A 21,237-nucleotide genomic window follows, 5' to 3' on the forward strand; every position below is an offset into this window, starting at 1 on the left:
TCACTTTCACTTATTAAAATATTTAACAGAAATTCTTCTTCATTGGTACAGTCACATTAACATTATTCCTATTACTTAATCTGATATAGTAAGCAGTTTAAGGTGAGTTTGTCTTGGATCCCGTCCAAAGTGGAGTTCCTTTCACACACTTCAGGAGCCTCGTCGGCATATGTAACATGGTCCTGTAGCATAAGCTTCCAGAAGACTAATAGAAAAGCCCTATTCCACTTAAGGAGTTTTCTCATCTTTTAAATTATTTGTGTATATCAGTTCTGGAAATTTGTTCTCGGCGATATTGGTCTTGAACAACTTCAAAATGTTGGAGTTGGATAGATTTATAATGCTTGCCTTGTATGTGTTTTAAAAGAAACATTTAAAATGTACTGTTTTGAAAGGGAAAACAATGTGTGCTCACTTATTTGAAACCTGTGTTCATGAGAAATTTAAAACTTTAGAATTCCAGTTAAGCTTTATGAGAGGTTTTGTCCACAAATTTTATTGAATAGCCAGCTTTACCATACAAACATATTGTTGTTTGCTTTTTTGTTGTTCTTGTAAAGCACTTAAAAATACTTTACATTTCAAAGTTTTTTATTATCTGTCTTGTAACATAAGAAGGAATTTTTTTAATGTTTTTATTCTTGACTAAAATTTGAGCTAATTTAATATGAAAATAAGATAATCTTTTGTATTATTTATGTATTTGTAGCAATATTATTAGTATATATTTTTTTCCTGGTATAGTAACATAAGTAACTCACTAACTGTGGGGCCAACTGACCCAAATTTTTTTGTAACATAAAATGCATCTTATCTTTGGGAAAATTCATAAAATATTAGTATTTAAAAGGAGTCAGTTGAAGTTGCTGGTTGTTACTTGTCATGATCACATCTGGGGCAATAGTGCCATCTTCAGTTCTCAGTCTGGCATTGCTATTAGAGGAGATTGGTTTATGTTTGTAATCTACAAATGCAGTATGAAAAGACTAAAGTTTTCTTTTCAAATGAAAGATTGATATTGGACCTTGTCATCTTTATTTACTAGTTTTAAAATTTGTATAACATTTGGTATTTTAAAAGAAAACTCTGTGTTATAAAATGTGAAATTGTCAAATATAACTTGAAGAAGCAGGAGAGCCTAATTTTTATACTCTAAACATCAACAGTAACTAATACAATTTTTTTTAAATTTTTCGTCACAAAAGGAAAGTGATTTTCTATACTTTGAGTTAAGTATTGATTGTTGTGGTCTGTAATGACTTGGCTTTCTGAGTCTCTTATTTTTTATTTTACTATGAAGTATATATCCCTTCCATTAACATCTAGCAGAAAACATATGGAAGTTATTTTATTTATGAATAATATGTTTATTAAAAAATCATCAAGTACTAATGGTGTGTTTCCTTCATGTTTACCATGTAAATGTTTTAAAACATCCCATATCAATTCTCCCAGTAACTTTGTTACTTGTCTTTAATTTTACTTCATGGCTAATGAATACAAGATACTGTGTGTGTTGGGCATTTATGCAGCACATATAAACCATAACTCATTTTAAATCACATTTTCCCAATCTTAAAATTGGAACAAAATTGTTAAATGACAAATTGACATGAAAAACTTAAGAAACTGAATTTAAAACAACGTAATATATATTATTGATATGTTTTATTCTGCTTCCCAAAATGACAGGGTTATACTCAAGACATACATTTGTGGTCACTGACATTAGAATTTTGAGTAAGAAGCAATTTAAAACATTTTTATGTCTATTTTCATACAATAGAGCTGAGGTACTGTAAAGCTGAAAATGTAAATCTCCTGTGAATCTTTCAAATTTTAATTTAACATGCGTTTACAACCAGTAAAATGATTCCCACATTGAAACAAAAAAGCTATGTTGGTGTATTTTCATATTGTGAGTAAAGCAAACTGGCTTTCTCCTATCTGCTCTGTCACTTTGTTAGTTCTGAAGTGATCTTTAAAGAAACACAAAGATAATGATGTTTTTCTGTAATCTTTCTCCTTCTTTCCTTTATAGTTTTTCCAATGCTATTTTGTTAAGCATTGGTTTTGGCAAGCCTCTATGATAACACTTTTATTTGTATTAGGAGCTGGTTGTATGTCCAAATTTAAAGCTACAAATACTGCAAGCTTTAGACATCAAGTACTGTTTGTGAGGTCACCTCTGACATTTAATACTAATGATTTCCTTTACAATTCCAAATAGAGAATATGTTTAGAGAAAAAATTCAAGAGGTCCAACATTTCATTCATATGAGACATCATCCTGAAGTCAGAAATAATGTCTTTTGGTTGGGAATTAGTGACTGTGAAATAATTCTAGTGAAGTTAACTAAGACCTATACAGACAAATATAGTTTTCATATTGACATTGAAGTTGGATTACACAGACTAGTACCCATTATGACTTTCCTTTGCCATATTAACATTGTTATATATGTAATTAATAAAAAATGTATCTACTTGTATGGGATGTGTTAATATTAATAAATTAGCTGGGCAAAGAATCTTCTCTCATTTCACATGCTCAATTAGTACATTGCATAATTAAAATCTAGAGGAGCTTTCATTATATAAAGCATGTGGGACTATTTACTCTTACATGGCACTCTGACAGTGCTTGGTTTTATTATGTGGGAACATATATTCTTCCAAAGGTGGGAGTATTGGCTGTGGTGGCTGCTACTTCCAAGCATTTCATTCTCATCTGATTATTTCTCACAAGAGAAAAGACTGGTTTCAGCTGTCAGGGACACAGCTTCATAAGAGCCATCTTTCCCACAAATAGACTAGAACTTGCACAAGACTATATCATTATAAATTGTGACTGGTCAAAAATTGAGACAAAGATTTTTTCAGATAACATTTTTGTTGAATGTATGAAACCAAATTTCCTTTAATACTCTTTATATTTATCTCTGTAACAACATTAAACCTTTCAAGGATAAAGCTGCTATAAAAATTAGTTTGCTGCAAAAAACTCCACCTTCGTGTCAAACCACTTATTACTATTGTTAAGTAAATGTGACTATTATCCATGAACCCTAAATCCCAAAATTTTTAAGTGCCTTAGCTGAGTATACAATCACTCCTAATTCAACTATGTCTTCATGTCAGCTTAAAATGAATTTAAACAGCAAGGGTGTAAGTCATTATGTTACATTTTTTCTGCCCAGCTAGCATGTGAAAAAACTGAAATATAAAAATATGAAAATACAAAAATATGAAATTACACATGCACGTGGCTATTTATTAAAGCTGTAACTGTGAAAGCAGAAGACTAGAAACAACTAACCATCCATAGGCCATTCGTGGAAAAACCTATCATCAAACTATAAAATAGAATACTATGCAATTATAAAATAGAATGCAGAACTCTCTTAGCTGCTATGGAGTGAGAGTGAAGAAATATTAAGTGAAAAAGGTAAGATACATAGTAGTATGTAGTATGCTAATTTTATGTAAGCAAGAAAAGAATATACTTATATTCTCAAAAATAAACAATGGAGGGGTAAACACAAACTTAGTAAAAATGGTTACCTCTAGATTGGAGTAAGAACTAGGGACATTCTAGACTTGTGAATGATGTTTTAAATTTTGACCTTAGAATCATGTAAATATTTTTTGCAACTAAAAAATGAATATTAATCACAAAGTAAGACCTAAAATATTTTTTCAATTAACTGAAACAAATAAGCCTAATTGTATATCAAATTGATAGCATAATTATGCAGAGAATTATTTCATGACTTTAGAGCATAGTATTTTAGCATTTCAGCAGTAGAATAAATCTTAAGGTCAAAGACCATAACAAAATTTTAAACTGTGTTAATACATCTTGTTATTAATAGTAATGTTTGTCCTGTTATTTTGAAAGTAATACATATACATATTAAGAAAAACAAATACATTTGGTCATATCATTAGAGCCTAAGATTTTTAGAGTAAGAAAAAAGATGTACAAATATAAAATAAAAGACTTTCAAAATCCTAAAATCTTTAATTTGATTGGTAGTATCAGCATGAACTCATATTAACTGTTTCCTTCTAAAAGTATGTACTTCATATCTCACGTACTGAAGAGGTTCAGAAGCATTGACAATTCAGTAACAATGAATACCCCCAGTACCCAGATTGTTGTCTATAAATATTATTCTCCATTATAAAGAGCCTGGATTCTTTGGAGAAATGGCTAATTTCAGGTCTGGGACAGAAACTGTTCAAGATGATCCTACAACTATTATTAAGCCATAACTACTGGGGATTATATTGAAAGGATATAGGAATCAACTTCAAGAGGATCCTACTACCCAAAAATGAAGCAATTGAAGCATCAAAATAAGAAAATGACTACCATGGACTAAAGTACATTAAATAAACAAATATTCATGAAGTCATAATGATCATCATTGGTCACCTTTGGACCAAAATTGATAAATAAAGAGAAAGAATCAAACATTTATTGTGACTTTTCTATATAGGCTGTATTTCACAGTCACTGAATAGTTAATGAGGAAATGTTCTTCATTATAGAAAAATCAGAGCTGATAAATGTGGGAAGAATGATAGAGTATCACCATTTTACAACCTCTGATGAAATAATGGCTCAAAGCAACAAACAATGTTGCTAATTTGCTAAGTGAGAGATTAATGGAGAACTTTCTAAGGGGTCAGACTGACTCACCTTGTCCCCAGTGATCAATCTTAACCACTAAAAATAGGAAACGTGCATCCTGATATGATGTAGTAGGAATGACACAGCGTCACCTACGACATACTCTTCACCAAAAGAAATTGAACCTTAATGTAATTAAACCTATAGGTTTTACTAGTGGTTTACACAAAACATGGGAAACAGAGGAACATGTTAAATAATATCATGAGAATAAAATCAGCCAGATCCAGAATCTAGAAACTTTATAAGATACATGATTCAGATTCTTCAGTAAATAAATGGCAATGAAAGGGAAAGAGAGTGGACTGTAAGTGATAGAAAGAGACTTAAGGTACTTACCAACCCAGTGCAATGTGTGGACCTTGTTTGGATCCTATTTCAAACCAACTATAAAAAGACTTTTTTACAATTAGTGAAAATTAAATATGGAATATTTATATATGTAATCAAATTAAGGAATTATTGATAATATTTTTAGTTGTGAAAATGATATTGTCCAGTTACTGTTTGTCTTATTTAAGTTCTTATCTGTTGGAGATGCCTACTAAAATATTTAGGGATAAAATGGTATGATGCCTGGGATTTATTTTTAAATATATCAGATCCATCCAAAAAAATTGAGGTGGATATAGATAGATAGATTAAATAAGAATAACAGAAAGTTAATGGTTATGGAAGCTGAGCATTGAGTACAGGTGGATTCACTGTGCCCTTATTCCTTTTATATGTATTTCCATGATAAAATGCTAAAGTTTAAGAAAAAGTCCTCCCACCAGATTAGCTGAGATCATTATAGCAGTGCCTTCTTAGCAGTGTTTTAGGTTTTGAGTATGAGTCTTAGTTCATAGGAATGTTATATTTGTGGATCTCAGAACAAAAGAGTTTCTTGTTATAGCTTAATTTATAATGTCTTTTTATCTAATTAAATTTCTTCATAGAAAGAACATTGCTTAGGTGTAGTGTTATTAACATGCTTACACCAAAATACACTGACATTATACCCTCTTTTTCAGACCAAGCCACCCTGGTAGAACAAGTAAAAAGAGTAAAAGAAATTGAAGCTATTGAAAGTGATTCTTTTGTTCAGCAGACATTCAGATCAAGTAAAGAAGTCAAAAAGGTAAGTTTTTTATCCACCCATTATGAGTAAACCTTTGGATTCTATCTGAAGAGATGCTTTATTAATGGATTTTACTTAAATGTGTTTCTTCTAATAGATGAAGTGAAGCAAGAGAGTGTCAGCCATGTTGCTGAGAGAGAGAAAACAAATCAGGGAGACTCAGTCACTTTAATACAAGTTTAATTTGTATAAAAAATGCTATAAAATGTGTCAGATGTCATTTTTATTTTTAAATTCACCAAGAATACAAAGTAATATGTCAACAAGATAGTTCTCTAACAGTGATGCACATTTCTTAACATACACGGTTTTCTTTTCAAATGTGTACATCTACTTTTTGAATTGACATTGCTAGAGAAAAGTTAGAAAAGGGCTTTAATAATAAAAACTAATACCCATATTGTCACATATATCTTCATTCTTTGCCCAGATGATTATCACTTATTTGGCTGTGGTAAAGGAGCTTTGATTGACATTTTACTTCCATTGAATATTTCATTCTTTCATTCATTAGTAGGACTGCTTTTAGGAATTAGGTTTCTATAGTAGGAAAAGGCATTCTAGGAAATACATGTATTCTTTAATAACATTCATATAATGAAAATATGGTTATAATTAACACTCTAAAATATTCTACATCCATAAATTGTATTAATGGCTATATAATATCCTGTTGATGTCTCCTGATGGTTATTTTTCCTCTGTTATCAAATAAGTAGTTTTAACTTCAGAGATTTTAAGTGCATGTTTATTATCTTTTTAAAATAAAATTTTAAGATGGAATTACTTGTTAAAGGCTAACATTGTTTTAATACGTGTTTCCAAGTCACCCTCTGAAAATATTCTACCAATTCAAATTCCACCCAAAAGTTCAAAGAGATATCTGCCTCCCACAGATATCTTGGTTAACACCAAATCCTATCGGGTTTGTCATGTTTACTGACCTAATAGGTAAAAATTGGCCTGTTTTCATTAGCATTTCTTTTGTTATTAGTGAGATTAAAGTCTTTTCAATTACCATATACTTTTTAAAATAATTTATTCAGGAGAGATATATTGAGCATATACTACATGTTAGGCATAGGACCAGATAGCCGTGGATAATCTGTGGTCCTTGCGTTGCCATTTTGTTGATTTCCTTTGAACTTTTGATAGTTTGCCACCACAACTCCTAAAAAAATGGGGCTGTGAAATAGACATTCATAAATGTAGTTGCCCATTTTATTTAATCTTATTCTTACATATTATCAGGCCATTCATATATCCTAATGGAATTACTATGATTTATTTTAAAACTTGCTTTCCTAATATTTGTTTGTGAAGTTTACCCTGACATCCCAGTTTTTATTGGACTCTCTTATGATAAACTAGCATTTTCATTCTGTAGAAATGCTTATTCTTCCACAGTCAATACACTGGGTTTTCTACTAAACAACTCTTTCTCACTTGGTACTAATTGTTAATTTTTCCCTTTAAACTTCTTTTCAAGTCAATGCCTCCAAGAAAGCATGCATTGAAAGGTAGGAAGTGGTGCTAACAGGAGAATATGCTATAAAGCTTCATAAGGTGGCATTTATCTTGGTGAATATACAGTAGTCTGAAGTCTTACTGGACTTTTATTAGTCACTACACTTCAAAATGATCAGAAGATCAGTGATAGTCTAACAATGAATAAATTCACACTTGACTGAAATATAGAACAAAGGGACAGTTTATTACTTTAGAAAGTGATATCCCTTCCTAGATTCTAAAATATCTATATCTGCAATATAAGGCAAGGATTCAGGATGCCCAGGAAGCTGAATTATTTATGAGGAGATTACTTAGCAAAAGGAGGTAAATTATCTTGTGGACCCTTTTATCCAGATCATGGAAAGGTATGATGGACTATCCCTAATGCATAGCAAGGATTAACTCTCTTGAGGACTGAGTTACCCATGATCCTAGTTTCAACATATTTTTCTCCTGGACAGTTTTATACACTTTGATATAAACTTTGTATCCCTAAAAAAAGGCTTTTGTATGCTGGCCACCCCTTCAGTTGGTACAGTCTTTGTTTAGCTGTGTTAATTCCACTAATTAAGCTAGGGAGCTTTTACCAGAAAAGTGGCTATTACCAGTGACATGCTAGACATTGTGTCTCCTGCAACACATATTGATTTAACTAGTTTTACTCTCTGAAATCGTATTTCTTTTGTCTGAGTAAATAGGGAATCTGATAGTCCCTGATATATCATTGAGGAACCAAGATGCAGCTTGTTTTCAAACTTAGTATGAGTTATTCAACCCTAATGTTGTTGTATCTGGCAGATACCCACCTGTGTTCAAAAGAAGGGTAAATAACCCTATGCAGCATGGTCTTTTGGCCTACTTGGAAGTAGATTTTAGTACTAATTTTTACAAACTAAACCACCAGGTGGCAGCGCTACTCAAAGCCATATATTTGATAGTAGCCATTTTGAGGTTTTGTTTTATAGTCAAGGGAAAATTTTATCTTACAGTTTTTCTCACTTAAATAAAGAAGCAATTAGTGGTTCTCTCTACAAATTTTTAATTGCCTGTTATTAAACAATAACTTCCATGCTCTGATCTAACCTCTGAGAGCTTCACCTTCTATTATGTGTAAGTACTTCTCAAAGAAATCATTAATGTACTGTGTAGGTAAAAACAAGATGAGATTGCTTGGTTTATATGGTAGAATCTTATCTCTGCTACCTGAAGAGATGGTATCCACATCTTTGACAACTAGAATAATAGCACTGCACATATTTTTAAGGCAGTTTAACATGAAAAGTGTCTCCTAGCTAAGCCCTATCATGCCATGGCTAAGATACGCAGAATGATATGCTCTTACAGTCTCCGTAAGGCAGTATAGACTACCAAAAATCAATGTCTTGAACCTCTTGGATTAGCGTATTTCCCACTTGCACTTGTGCAGAATATTGGGCTTTTCGAATGTTCTCAGTTGTATAAAGGGTCAGTATAATATCACTTAGGGCCGCAAACCATCTAGGCACAGTGTGTTGGAGACATACAAATGTTTGAGACTTGGCAAAAAAAATTGCTGACTCCAAAATATGAGAATAAAGCTGCCAAAACAAATTGAATAAATATTTATTTAAATGTCTATAAAAGTTAATATTATCATTAACATTGGCATCATTAATTGTTAGATTTAGTAGTCATAAGCATCTTAACATTTGAAAATAATTTATAGATTTCTCTTACTTTGTAAGAATTCCTAAACATACATGACTGCCCAGATATCTATCCCTCAGATATCTACCCCTTTTGTCCATAAGGGAATAAATCTGTCCTATGAATGCTGATCAGCTTCCATTAGAATAAAAATTAGAGTATTTTAATTGAATAAAACACATGCCTTAAAAAAAAAAGTGGATCTTGATATCATCATCCCCAAAATAGCTCAGAACTTGTCTCCTCTCCACAGTCCACAGCCACCATTTAAATCCACATCATCATCTCATTCTTTAACTTTTATAGTAGCCCTCTGGTTGTTCTTCCTGATTTTTCTTTTGCATTTATCTAGTCCAGGACCCACTCAGCAGCCAAAACAATATTTTTCAAGAATAATTAGACTTTACTGACCATCTGACCATTACAGAATAACTGGTACCAAATTTGCCCTCCCACCATAAACAGCTATAGAACTTGACAAGATGTGTAAGGCATTGTTTTTAGGAATGTAACAATAGGCAGCTCAGGAGGGTGATCCTTTGGAGAAGGGAAATAAAAGGTGAGCCCCACAGTTACCCAGCTTTCTGTATGAGGGCACTTTCCTGCTGTGGTGCTGGGAAGTGATACCCAAGCAGAGTGGTGATGTGGCTGTGTTAAGGAAGAAATACCCCAAGTTCTGGCCTGCAGTGTCTCACTGTCTTTTTGCTCACTATACACCAGCCCCTCTGGCCTTTTTTCTGATCTTCAAAGACACCAAGCTCTTCTCTCTAAGGATCTTTGTCTTTTCCCTCTGGCCAGAGAACCATTCTTCCTCTTCACATGCCTGGCTCCTTCTAAGTCTTCAGGGCTTAAATTTCACCTCCTAGAGAAGCCATCTCTAGCCACCCAATCTAAAGTAGATGTTTTTCCCTTCCTGATCCCCATCATTCTTTGTCAGCACCTTGTATAGTCCTTTATAGCACATACTACAATTTGTGATTATGCATTATTTTGGAATTTGTTTATAATCTGTCAACTCCATTAGCAACATATAATTGCCACTTGGGACAGGAACCATATCTATTTGATTCTGCCTGTGTACCCAGTGCTTAGCAATTAGTAGTGCTCAATAAATACTGGTTAAACAAATGGATCTCCAACTCTAAAACAAATTAACCTAAGAAAAGTTTAATTCATGCATATTTTATCCTCTGTATATTTTTCTTAGTGACATCTGTTTTTGGCTTTGTTCAGAGAAGTGAAATGTTCAGAAGTATAGATAAGTTAAAATAAATGGAAATTGAAAAACAATAGGTGTGGAACAAATGGGTATAAAAAAGGCTACATAACACTTAATCTCCTATTCATCTTGTTTTTATTTAATTTTACTTTTTAATTTCAGCTTCTGATCTAATCCATTTCATATTATCCCTGTAACCTTACTGCTAATCAGTCACTCCTTGGCCTTCTTTCTTAGGGAAGAAGCTACTGAAATGTAACTAAGTAAGCACTACTCTGCTGGCTCCTTCAAGGCAGAAACAATGATTTATTAGTTGTATCCCCAGCACTTGGTACAGTGTATGGCACCTGGTGAATACTCAGTAAAGGTGGAATGAATTGGGAGTCTATGGTTTGCATGATGGTATAAGAAATCCTAGAGTTTTATTTTTTGCCAAAGATACATTGTACCTTTTTTTCAAACATTTATATATATATTTTAATATTTTAAGTAGCTCCAAGACAACCTTTGAGTTCATCAACTGATGAATGGATAAATAAAATGTGGTAGATCCATACAATGGGACATTATTTAGCAATAAAGAATAATGAAGTACTGATACATGCTGCAACATGGATGAACCTTAAAAACATTATGCGGCTGGGCACGGTGGCTCACGCCTGTAATCCTAGCACTTTGGGAGGCCAAGGCGGGCTGATCACTTGAGGGCAGGAGTTCGAGATCACCCTGGCCAACATGGCAAGACCCCGTCTCTACTAAAAATACAAAAATTAGCCTAGTGTGCATGGTGGTGTGCACCTGTAATCCCACATACTCGGGAGGCTGAAGCAGGAGAATCACTTGAACCTAGGAGGTAGAGGTTGCAGTGAGCCAAGATCGTGCCACTGCACTCCCACCTGGGTGACAGAGTAAGACTCTGTCTCAAAAGAAAAAATTATGCTAAATGAAAGAACCAGTCATGAAAGACCACATATTGTATGATTCCTTTTATCTGAAATGTCTAGAATAGGCAAATCCATAGAGAAAGAAGATTAATGGTTACCTAGGATGGAAAGGTTGGAAGGAATGGGGAATGATTGCTAATGGTATGAGGTTTTGTGGGGGATGATGAAAATGTTCTAAAGTTGATTCTGGTAATAATTGCACAACTCCATGGATATGCGAAAAGCCATTGAATTATGTACTTTAAAAGGGTAAATTGTATGGTATATGAATTCTATGACTCAATAAGGCTATTTTTCTAAAGATAACCTTTGAATTTACTTTTCATACCTAAAGTGGCCACCTAAATGTTGGATATTTGTTGTAAGCTTGTTTTGATTAATAGAATTTAGATATATGAAATATATGTATATTTCAATAGTATAGGCACATAAGTACCAATTTCTTAAGAAAAATATGCTTATCATAAGAAATGATTAACATTTTCTCAGCATTTTTCTGTTATTCCTAAAACAAATACAATATAGTTATTCCTATATTCTATTTCTATATATCTATAACTATATTCCTAAATATAGTTATTCCTAAACAAACAAATATAAAAATAAAATAACTGTATTTCTAAAACAAACAAATACAAAAAGTAGGGCCTTTTTGGAGATGGGTATCATCTCAAAGGAGACTAATTGAACAGTTGTTATTCAAAATCAGAAATATTTTTGAAGTAAAACTCTAATTGTGTATTGTGTTGAAATTAATATGTGTTGTTTCTTTCAGTCAGTGGAACCTAGTGAAGTGAAACAGGCAACTTCAACATCAGGACCAGCATCAGCAGTTGCCGATCCACCCAGTACTGAAAAAGAAATAGATCCTAGCAGCATCCCTACTGCTATCAAGTACCAAGATGACAATTCCCTGGCCCATCCAAATGTAATATCCTTAAACTTTACGAATGTCAGTTGAAGTCTAATTTACTGAAATTATATCAAACTGTTATCCTTTTGTGCTAACACCAAGGAGACCATTGGAGGAAACAGGTTCATATTCCCTTGCTAAAAATAGGCATCTGGCCCCCAGGCCTTTAGAACTGTTATCTATATTTGAATACAGTAGGGTTCAACTCATGTTGCCTAACCTGTAGAAGTATTCTGTCTATGGTTAAGAAAAATAGACAAAGAGAAGCATTTTTTCCTTTTTTTTTTTTTTTTAGCTGAATTGATCAGCACCATGAGAAGTGTTTGTTTAAAAATCTAGCACTAAAAGTTCCATTTCTGAGCTCTACTTTGTTCATTATCAGTGAGCACATCACTAACATCATACTTTGCTGTCTTCCATGAAATGTTGTAATTCTGCTGTTTTGGAAAAGTTATAGGAAATAAACTTCACAAATATAAGGTACAAAATTGTTAAGCAATGATGTTGATACTAGTAGTTCTTTTACTCCAAGAATTTCTGAGCATTACTAATTACAAATAGATAGTCATCAATTAAGAGGTCATCAAGAGTTAAACAGTATCCAAATCTTGTGTTGAGAGATATATTCTACAAAGGTGAGTTCTGTCATTTTAGGTCAAATTCAAGTTATTGGGAGACAGTAACATTTTTTCTTTTTCTTTTCTTATTTCAGTTATTTATCGAGAAAGCTGATGCTGAGGAAAAATGGTTCAAGAGATTAATTGCTCTCCGACAAGAAAGACTAATGGGCAGTCCTGTGGCCTAAGTAATATACATATAGTTGGATTGGATTGTCAGCAGTAACATTGGAAATTTAGGTTTTTAAATCCCAATATTAACTTTTTACTCTTAAAAAGAATTTTGCTGATTATATATAAAGGTAGTCTCATTTCATTTTTCTCTCATGTAGGCTTGAATATTTGTTAATTTGAATTAAATCAAACATTGTAAAAATTAAAACATAAAATTTAAGATTGCATGAAAATGTTATACTGTTAATAAAGCTGAACATAAATAAGTCTGTTAAAATGAATGGTAGACACTAGTGTTTCTTAGTGCAATTCAAAAAATGTCAAGATGTCATTTAAAGACACAATTTTGATTAATTATGCATACATGAGAATTGAATTACATGCTATAAATATGAGATTTCATCTTCCATATGGTATTCAACCATTTTTAAATATTTTATTTCACCATATTGCAAATTTTTAGGCACAATAAAAAGCACCCTAAACAATGTAAGCAGAATGTGCATGTTAAAGAACATATTTATGGAAACAAAAATTTTGAAACTTAAATAAATTGATGATTTTGCTTAGAGATCAGCTTCTACTAGATGCTCCTTTACAACATGTTAGCAGATCTCAGCTCATTGTTTTAGAAATCACATGTTCATGCTAGACCTAACCAGTTGGCCAAATACCTATGATGGAGAAATCATTTCTGAGAAAACTGATAAGAGCTCTCACTTCAGTCTTACTTACCCCACTGCTATTCCCTGTGGAGAAAGCCGGCTAATTGTTTTGATAAGGCTATCTGCCATTGTAGAATACCTTTCTCTAGTAGCTGAATGACAATCAACTATATGCTCCATACTAAACATGCCAGAGGTAGGACTTTTAGGCCTTGCTTTACAAAACTGGTTTTTAACAGCTGACATGAATATTTCCCATTTCTATTTTCTTTCTTTTTCTTTTTTTTTTTTTGAGACAGAGTCTCGCTCTATCCCCCAGGCTGAAGTGCAGTGGCGCGATCTCAGCTCACTGCAAGCTCCGCCTCCCGGGTTCACGCCATTCTCCTGCCTCAGCCTCCCGAGTAGCTGGGACTACGGGCACCCGCTAACATGCCCAGCTAATTTTTTGTGTTTTTAGTAGAGATGGGGTTTCACCATTTTAGCCAGGATGGTCTATTTTCTTCTGTTGTCCAGTCACTAATTTAGTCTCTGCGAAGACTGTAGCTCAGAACAAAAGATAAGCAAAAAAAGTCTTCAGGGTAGGACTGCCAACATATAGGACATTTTAATGCCATCTTCTTTATATTTCTGGGACATTAAAATTCAAATCTCTGTTGAAAATGAAAAATGTAAAACTTAGTTGCAAACAGTATAGAAAATAAGTGATGATGAAATATTTGTTTTCATACAAACATGCTTTCCCATTCTAAATAGATGCTAGTTTTCTTTTTTCCTTGGCTATAAATAAAAGTGCCCCAAATGAACCGAGATTTGTGTGGTTTTTAACGTAGATGTATACAATTTTAGTGACTTAAAAAGGGGTTACAGTTTATGAAATATTTTTATTTCATACTTTGTATAACTTATAAACTATAGAAGTACTATCACCCTATTGGAAAGTATATGTTAGTGGTCTGGGTAAGAATATGGGTTGTCATTTGGGCCACTAATGATTCTCCAGAGGACCTGGGGTAGGCAGTTTTCTCAATATCCCTGATCTTCCTTATCTATAAAACAGTGAAAATCTGGTCTACTTCAATTATATTTAATACCAGTGTTCCTCTGTGGCAAGTACCCCAAATACAGAAGCTTGAACTGTGACAGAATTGTTTTTTGGGGTTTTTTTGGGGGGGGAGGGCGGTGGTTTGAGACAGAGTCTTACTCTGTCATCCAGGCTGGAGTGCAGTGGTGCGATCTCGGCTCACTGCAAGCTCCACCTCCCAGGTTCATGCCATTCTCCTGCCTCAGCCTCCTGAGTAGCTGGGACTACAGGCGCCTGCCACCATGCCCAGCTAATTTTTTTTTTTTTTTGTATTTTTAGTAGAGACGGGGTTTCACCGTGTTAGCCAGGATGGTCTTGATCTCTTGACCTCATGATCCACCCACCTCGGCCTCCCAAAGTGCTGGGATTACAGGCATGAGCCACCATGCCTGGCCGAAAATCAAATTTTTTTAATGAACTAAACTATGGTCCCTACAGGAATTCGGTAACTACTTCCTTCCTCCCTAGTTTTCAACATGATTCATTTTTATATATTATTAACTTCATTTACCTGCATTCCTATCAAAGACCATAATATTACCACACAAGCCAAATCAAATTTAATGAAAAGGACTGCATAGAACATGATCAAACATATTGCCTAATTCAAGCTAGCCTTCTTTAATATCCTTATATAGTGAGTCTATAAAACAGAATAATTCCTTTCATGTCACTTGATTAATGATAATAATTTGGACATACATGAGACCTTAAGTGTTTTATGAAACATTGATTTCTTACAAAATGATGGGTACTGATAATACAGGTTGAGTTTTCATTTCTGACAAGTAAGTATATTCTCAAGGAAAATGAAATAAGAGCATTTTTCCTGGCACTCTCTAGTTATGAGGCGTCAAAGAGCTAAAGATATGAGCACAGAATACTTTGAATCATTCACCTCCTTTGCTTCAGCATCCTGACATGTGAAATGAGGATACTAATTGCAGACCTGCCTACTTTGATTTTTCAGTAAAATGACATAAAAGAAAGCCCTTCATAGAAACTTCTGCTATTTATGCCAAGGGAACATTTGACATGATAGACATCTTAGTGAAATGTGGAACAAATAGTTGCTACACTCCAACTTGAATGTGTTTATGTGTGTGCTTGAGCTGCCATGGTCAATAGTTGCCATTCCAGAGATTTCCTCAGCCTTCCCTGCTCTTCTTCCCTGCCAAGGTCATAAGAAACCTTACTTACTCTGCAATTAGTGACCTACCATCTACTTATTTGAGAAATCTCAGTTTTTCTTCACAGTCAGATTTACCCATTTATTCATGAATATCATTTTGAGTACCTAGTTCATGCTGGGCACAATAAGATGTGCTTGGGGGATGCATACCTGAATCCAGTAGAGATCCTGCCCTCAAGAGGCTTAGTTGTGAAGCCCAGACATGTAAATGATGTCAGAGATATAGTACTTAGTGGCAGAGGAGAGGACTTGGTTGCAAAGAAGAGAGAAATTACTGTAAGTTAGAAAATTAAGGAAGTCTTCATGGAAGAAATCAATCAAACTGAGTCTTGAAGGACAAGAAAGCTGGAGCCATAGGAACTCTCAGTCACCCACTTATATCTTCCTGATAGCTATTCTAGAAGGCTGGGAACTACTGCAGTTTTAACCTAGGACAGAGTACCTCTCATGAAATACCCAAGTGGCCCTGCTCAGTCAATCTTATCAAAAATCTAGGCAAAATTTCAGGTTCCTAGTACCCCTCTGACTCTCTATTTCTTTCTTTTTGTGGAGAATAAGCTGAATAAGATAAGTCTTCATTTGGCCACAAGCGTCAACAATCTTGCCTACTGCCATTTGTCAGCCAAGACGACAGATTCTGCAATGGAGCTGAAAAGAGACTTTCCATGCCACTAAAAAAGAACTGCATCTGCCAGTAAGGGTTTGCACAACCATGTAGACCACTGTGTGTTCCATTACTCTCTGTTTTTCTACTCTGTACTGTTATAGAAAGCATCATTTGGGAACTAAAAGACACAATTCATTTGCCTGTGGTTAGGTCCCTCCCCAGATTTTCCTTTGATTTGTGCATCAAGTGAAACTCTTTAAGCAAATAAGGTAGTAAAAAAAAACTAGAAATGAAATAAGACATAGGACATTTTCAGCCACTAAACTCTAGATGAGTTTATATCAAAGGCTTGCACCTATGTTACTCTTTCCTTTCCTCCTTTCCCTACCCCAAAATTCCTTGTGAGTATTACAAGAGATTTTAAATAAACTCTTGGCCATTACTCAACTGATACAATGCTTGGATTATTTGGACAATTTTTTAATGTCCTCCTGTAAGCCTTACTCTTTGGAACTCCTTTATAGAATAATGGAAAAGTAAGTACTCTTCATAAGAAAACATTTGAGTCAGTAGAGCACAGCAGAAATACAAATAGATATAAGAAAGAACACTGTAAATTCTGTAATCATCTTAACCTTTTATCATAGGGATGGACATTGATTAATATATTCAACTCTATTTGGTGAGTTTTTTCTAAAAGAAAATGCTGCCATGATATATTTCCAAGTTATTTTGGCTATCATTGTTTCTCCAGAATTTGGCCTAATGCCTGACATACAGAAGGTCTCAATAAATATGTTTTAATGAAGAATTAATTAGCCCATCTTAAATAAGAAATCAATTTAGCAGTCTGTTTATTTACATTGCTCAAGCTATTTGGAGCCAGTGCAAAAATAAATAAATGTTATAACCAAATTATTTTGGTTTCTCTGATCTATATCTCCAAATGGCCCTGAGCTGACAAGAGGCTTTCGGATGTCAGGGAAGTACACTGTATGTGGTGCTTTCTCTGTTGCATTAGGAACTAAACGGTGGGACTAGAATTTAAGTAGGGATCTTATTAGTCCTACTCTTGCCCAGAATTTTCTAGTCTGACTCTTTCTTTGTATGAATATTTCAAAATGTATTGATGTAATCATTCTGGGTCCACCAACTGGCACCTATCATCTCTCCTTCCAAAGCTATAGGTCAGCTTTCAAGAAATAAAGACTACGAATAGAGTAAGACAACACTTTAAAATCAACAATGTAATCGTTTTATTTTTAGGTCTTGAGAAGGAATGGCAAAATGATCCCAGTGCAGTTCTGAAAGAGTGATGAACTGAACTGACCCTCTCTCCTTAGCATCTTGTATTGTTGTTCAGGCTTGTTATCTCACAGTGTAAAAAACGTAGCATAGTTCAGGCTCCCTTTATAATCTTTTGAAATATTAGCTAGGTGCCGGGCACGGTAGCTCACGCCTGTAATCCCAACACTTTGGGAGGCAAGGCAGGCGGATCACCTGAGGTCAGGAGTTCAAGACCAGCCTGACCAATACGGTGAAACCCCGGCTCTACTAAAAATACAAAAATTAGCTGGGCATGGTGGCAGGCGCCTGTAATCCCAGCTACTTGGGAGGCTGAGACAGGAGAATTGCTTAAACCTGAGAGGCGGAGGTTGCAGTGAGCCAAGATCATGCCACTTCAGCCTGGGCAACAGAGCAAGACTCTGTCTCTCTCTCTCTCTCTCTCTCTATATATATATATATATGAACTAGGCCTAGCATGGTAACTCACACCTGTAATCCCAGCACTTTGAAAGGCTGAGGCAGGAGGTTTGCTTGAGGCCATGAGTTCCAGACCAGTCTGGGCAACATAGCAATGTGTCCGGAATTTGTTCCTTCTGGTGGGTTCTTGGTCTCGCTGACTTCAATAACGAAGCCGTGGACCCTTGCGGTGAGTGTTACAGCTCTTAAAGATGATGTGTCCAGAGTTTGTCCTTCAGGTGTTCTGATGTGTCCAGAGTTTCTTCCTTCCGGTGGGTTCATGGTCTCGCTGACTTCAGGAGTGAAACCACAGACCTTCACAGCAAGTGTTACAGCTCTTAAAGGTAGTGCGGACCCAAAGAATGAGCAGCAGCAAGATTTATTGTGAAGGGCAAAAGAACAAAGCTTCCACAGCATGCAAGGGGACCCAAGAGGGTTGCCGCTGCTGGCTCGGATGGCCAGCTTTTATTCCCTTATTTGGCCCCACCCACATCCTGCTGATTGGTCCATTTTACAGAGCGCTGGTTGGTCCATTTTACAGAGTGCTGATTGGTGCATTTACACTCCTTTAGCTAGACACAGAGCACTGATTGGTGCGTTTTTACAGAGTGCTGATTGGTGCATTTATGATCTTTTAGCTAGACACAGAGCACTGATTGGTGCATTTATGATCTTTTAGCTAGACACAGAGCACTGATTGGTGCATTTACAATCCTCTAGCTAGACACAGAAAAGTTCTCCAAGTCCCCACTTGACCCAAGAAGTCCAGCTGGCTTCACCTCTCAGCGAGACCTCATCTCCAAAAAATAAAAAGAAAATGAACAAGGTGCAATGGTGCATGGCTGTAGTACCACCTACTTTGGAGGCTGAGGCAGGAGGATTGTTTCAGCATAGGAATTCAAGGCTGCAGTGAACTGTGATTATGCCACTGCCCTCCAGCCTGGGTGACAGAGCAAGACCCTCTCTCTAAACAATAAATAAATGAAAATGAACTGCTAAAATCCCACGTCTTGAGTAAAATCCATAGTTGCAGTCTGTGATTCTGTAAATGTTCTATGAAAATTGTGTTATAAACTTGAATTGAAAATCATAAGTAATTGAAAAATCTTTTTTAAAATAGCACAATGGATTGAATGACTATATTAAAGATTGGGTAGATTTTTTAAACAAATTCTATAACTAGATTGTTTATGTAGCCATATTATAGCTTTTCTCTTCGCCTTTTTCTGCTATAGTAAGTCTAATTGATCTGGAGAAGATAAGGCAGATGCCTGATTTATTAGCAACTTGAAAAAAATGCTTTTTCTCAAAATGCTGTAAACTTGAATCATCTGCAATCTAATTACATGAGGTGAAAATGGAAGATCATCCAAAATTATAATGTCTGATATTTCATTTCATACTTGAAATGTTTTTTTAAAAAACAAATTTTTGTTTGTTTGTTTGTTTTTTTGAGATGGAGTCTCGCTCTGTCGCCCAGGCTGGAGTGCAGTGGCCTGATCTCAGCTCACTGCAAGCTCCACCTCCTGGGCTGGCACCATTCTCCTGCCTCAGCCTCCCGAGTAGCTGGGACTACAGGTGCCTGCCACCACGCCCGGCTAATTTTTTTTTTTTTGTATTTTTAATAGAGACGGGGTTTCACCATGTTAGCCATGATGGTCTCGATCTCCTTACCTCGCGATCTGCCCGCCTCAGCCTCCCAAAGTGCTGGGATTACAGGCGTGAGCCACTACGCCTGGCCAAAAAACAAAAATTTGTATATGCCTATCGTAGAGCATAAGTAGTAGCTCAAGCCCTGTATTACGTAATAGCTACTCCATCAAAAACACTTGAACCTTTAAAAAACTTTTTATTTTCACATTAATACTTGTTATTCCATAATCATACTTGTGTTTCAAAGGTCATGTGACCCATTTTCAGCAACGTGCTCAGAATTTTAATGTATCTTATTTATAATTAACAATATGAGAAGGTGACAAGTGATTGATAACAGGTTATGGTTCACCATAGCCTAGAGAATGCCAGAGACTCTGTTTCTTTTGGAGGTCTTTAACTTGAAGTTCCAATTTTTAAGTATTTTTACCTTACTATAATAACTGCAATGTAATTATCCAGAGAATTGTTCAATTAATTTCTTACTTCCTTGGAAAGATATTTACACAGAACTTGGAGATCTTTGAAAGTAAGGATTATAAAAATATATGCTGCTTCTCTTATTTTTTGAAAAAACTATTTTGGAATTACCATGATCTGTGGCAAAAATTTCTGTTCTTTTACTAACAAAGGCAACATAGATTTGAAATGTATTTTTACTTTGGGAATTTTTTTTTAATCTAATGTTTAAATGTCTTCAATTGGGATTTAAATATTGGATTCCAGTTTTAATATGGAATTTGTAAATTAAATATGATTGACCAACATTTTACTAAAGTAATTATCTTTCTGCTAAGTACTAAAAAATTTTCTCAATATTTATATTTTTTCTGTTAATTATATAATGTAAGTATCCAAGCTACTAAATGGCCACATATGATTTAGTAAATCTGCGGATTTGCTAAACTCATATAGAGGAAACAGCCTGATAAAAGGATACACAAAATGAAAATTATATCCTAAATTAAGCTTTTTCTTAAGTGAGATCTTCCATATTTTTATGATTGGGTTTTTTTATTGGAAAATGCTAAAAAACATAAAAGGAAAGGAAAGTCATCCATAGGCAACAAACTGTGGAATGTAAAGAAAGTCTGCCCCTCCTATTCTGCTGCTGCTTTTTTTTCTCCTGACCAGGTGACCATTCTGAACAGTTCATCTCAACTTTGCCCTGTGCCTAAACAAATACATCTGTACAGAGATATTTACACATGGGCTTGCTTTTCAGACCATAACAACATACTGAGGACCATGGTTACTGAGGACATACTGGTCTGCAGTTAACTTTTTTCCCTGGTTATATACATTGGATAACTTTCCAAAGCAGTACAGCTATATGCCTCATTCTTTTTAGTGGCTGCATAGATTCCTAAAAGTGGAATTGCTGAGCCATAGGGTATGTACCTTTCACATCT

General features: G+C 34.7%; 1 protein-coding gene and 1 long non-coding RNA gene across 13 annotated transcripts in view; one reads left to right on the top strand and one right to left on the bottom strand.

Annotated features, from left to right (window-relative positions):
• RSRC1 (arginine and serine rich coiled-coil 1) overlaps window positions 1–14,352 on the top strand; it is a 443,687-nt gene extending 429,335 nt beyond the window's left edge. For all 9 annotated transcript variants that reach the window (XM_063704321.1, XM_055381899.2, XM_055381901.2 and 6 more), the window contains exons 8-10: window positions 5,713–5,819; window positions 11,956–12,108; window positions 12,806–14,352. In XM_063704321.1, the coding sequence (XP_063560391.1) occupies window positions 5,713–5,819; window positions 11,956–12,108; window positions 12,806–12,898 (353 nt within the window). In that variant the 3' untranslated portion in view covers window positions 12,899–14,352. The remainder of the gene's footprint in view (window positions 1–5,712; window positions 5,820–11,955; window positions 12,109–12,805) is intronic.
• Window positions 1–21,237, bottom strand: part of LOC101146601 (uncharacterized) — a 76,364-nt gene that overhangs the window by 36,485 nt on the left and 18,642 nt on the right. The window contains exon 5 of one of the 4 annotated variants that reach the window (XR_008678222.2): window positions 8,779–8,908. The exons of 2 other annotated variants lie outside the window; for them this stretch is intronic. This is a non-coding gene — a long non-coding RNA (uncharacterized lncRNA). Of the gene's footprint in view, window positions 1–8,778; window positions 8,909–15,923; window positions 16,071–21,237 lie in introns of those variants that run through there. One more of the 4 variants, XR_008678224.2, reaches the window with a different exon arrangement.

The sequence above is a fragment of the Gorilla gorilla genome, chromosome 2 (assembly GCF_029281585.2).
Source record: "Gorilla gorilla gorilla isolate KB3781 chromosome 2, NHGRI_mGorGor1-v2.1_pri, whole genome shotgun sequence".
NCBI classification, from domain to species: domain Eukaryota; kingdom Metazoa; phylum Chordata; class Mammalia; order Primates; family Hominidae; genus Gorilla; species Gorilla gorilla.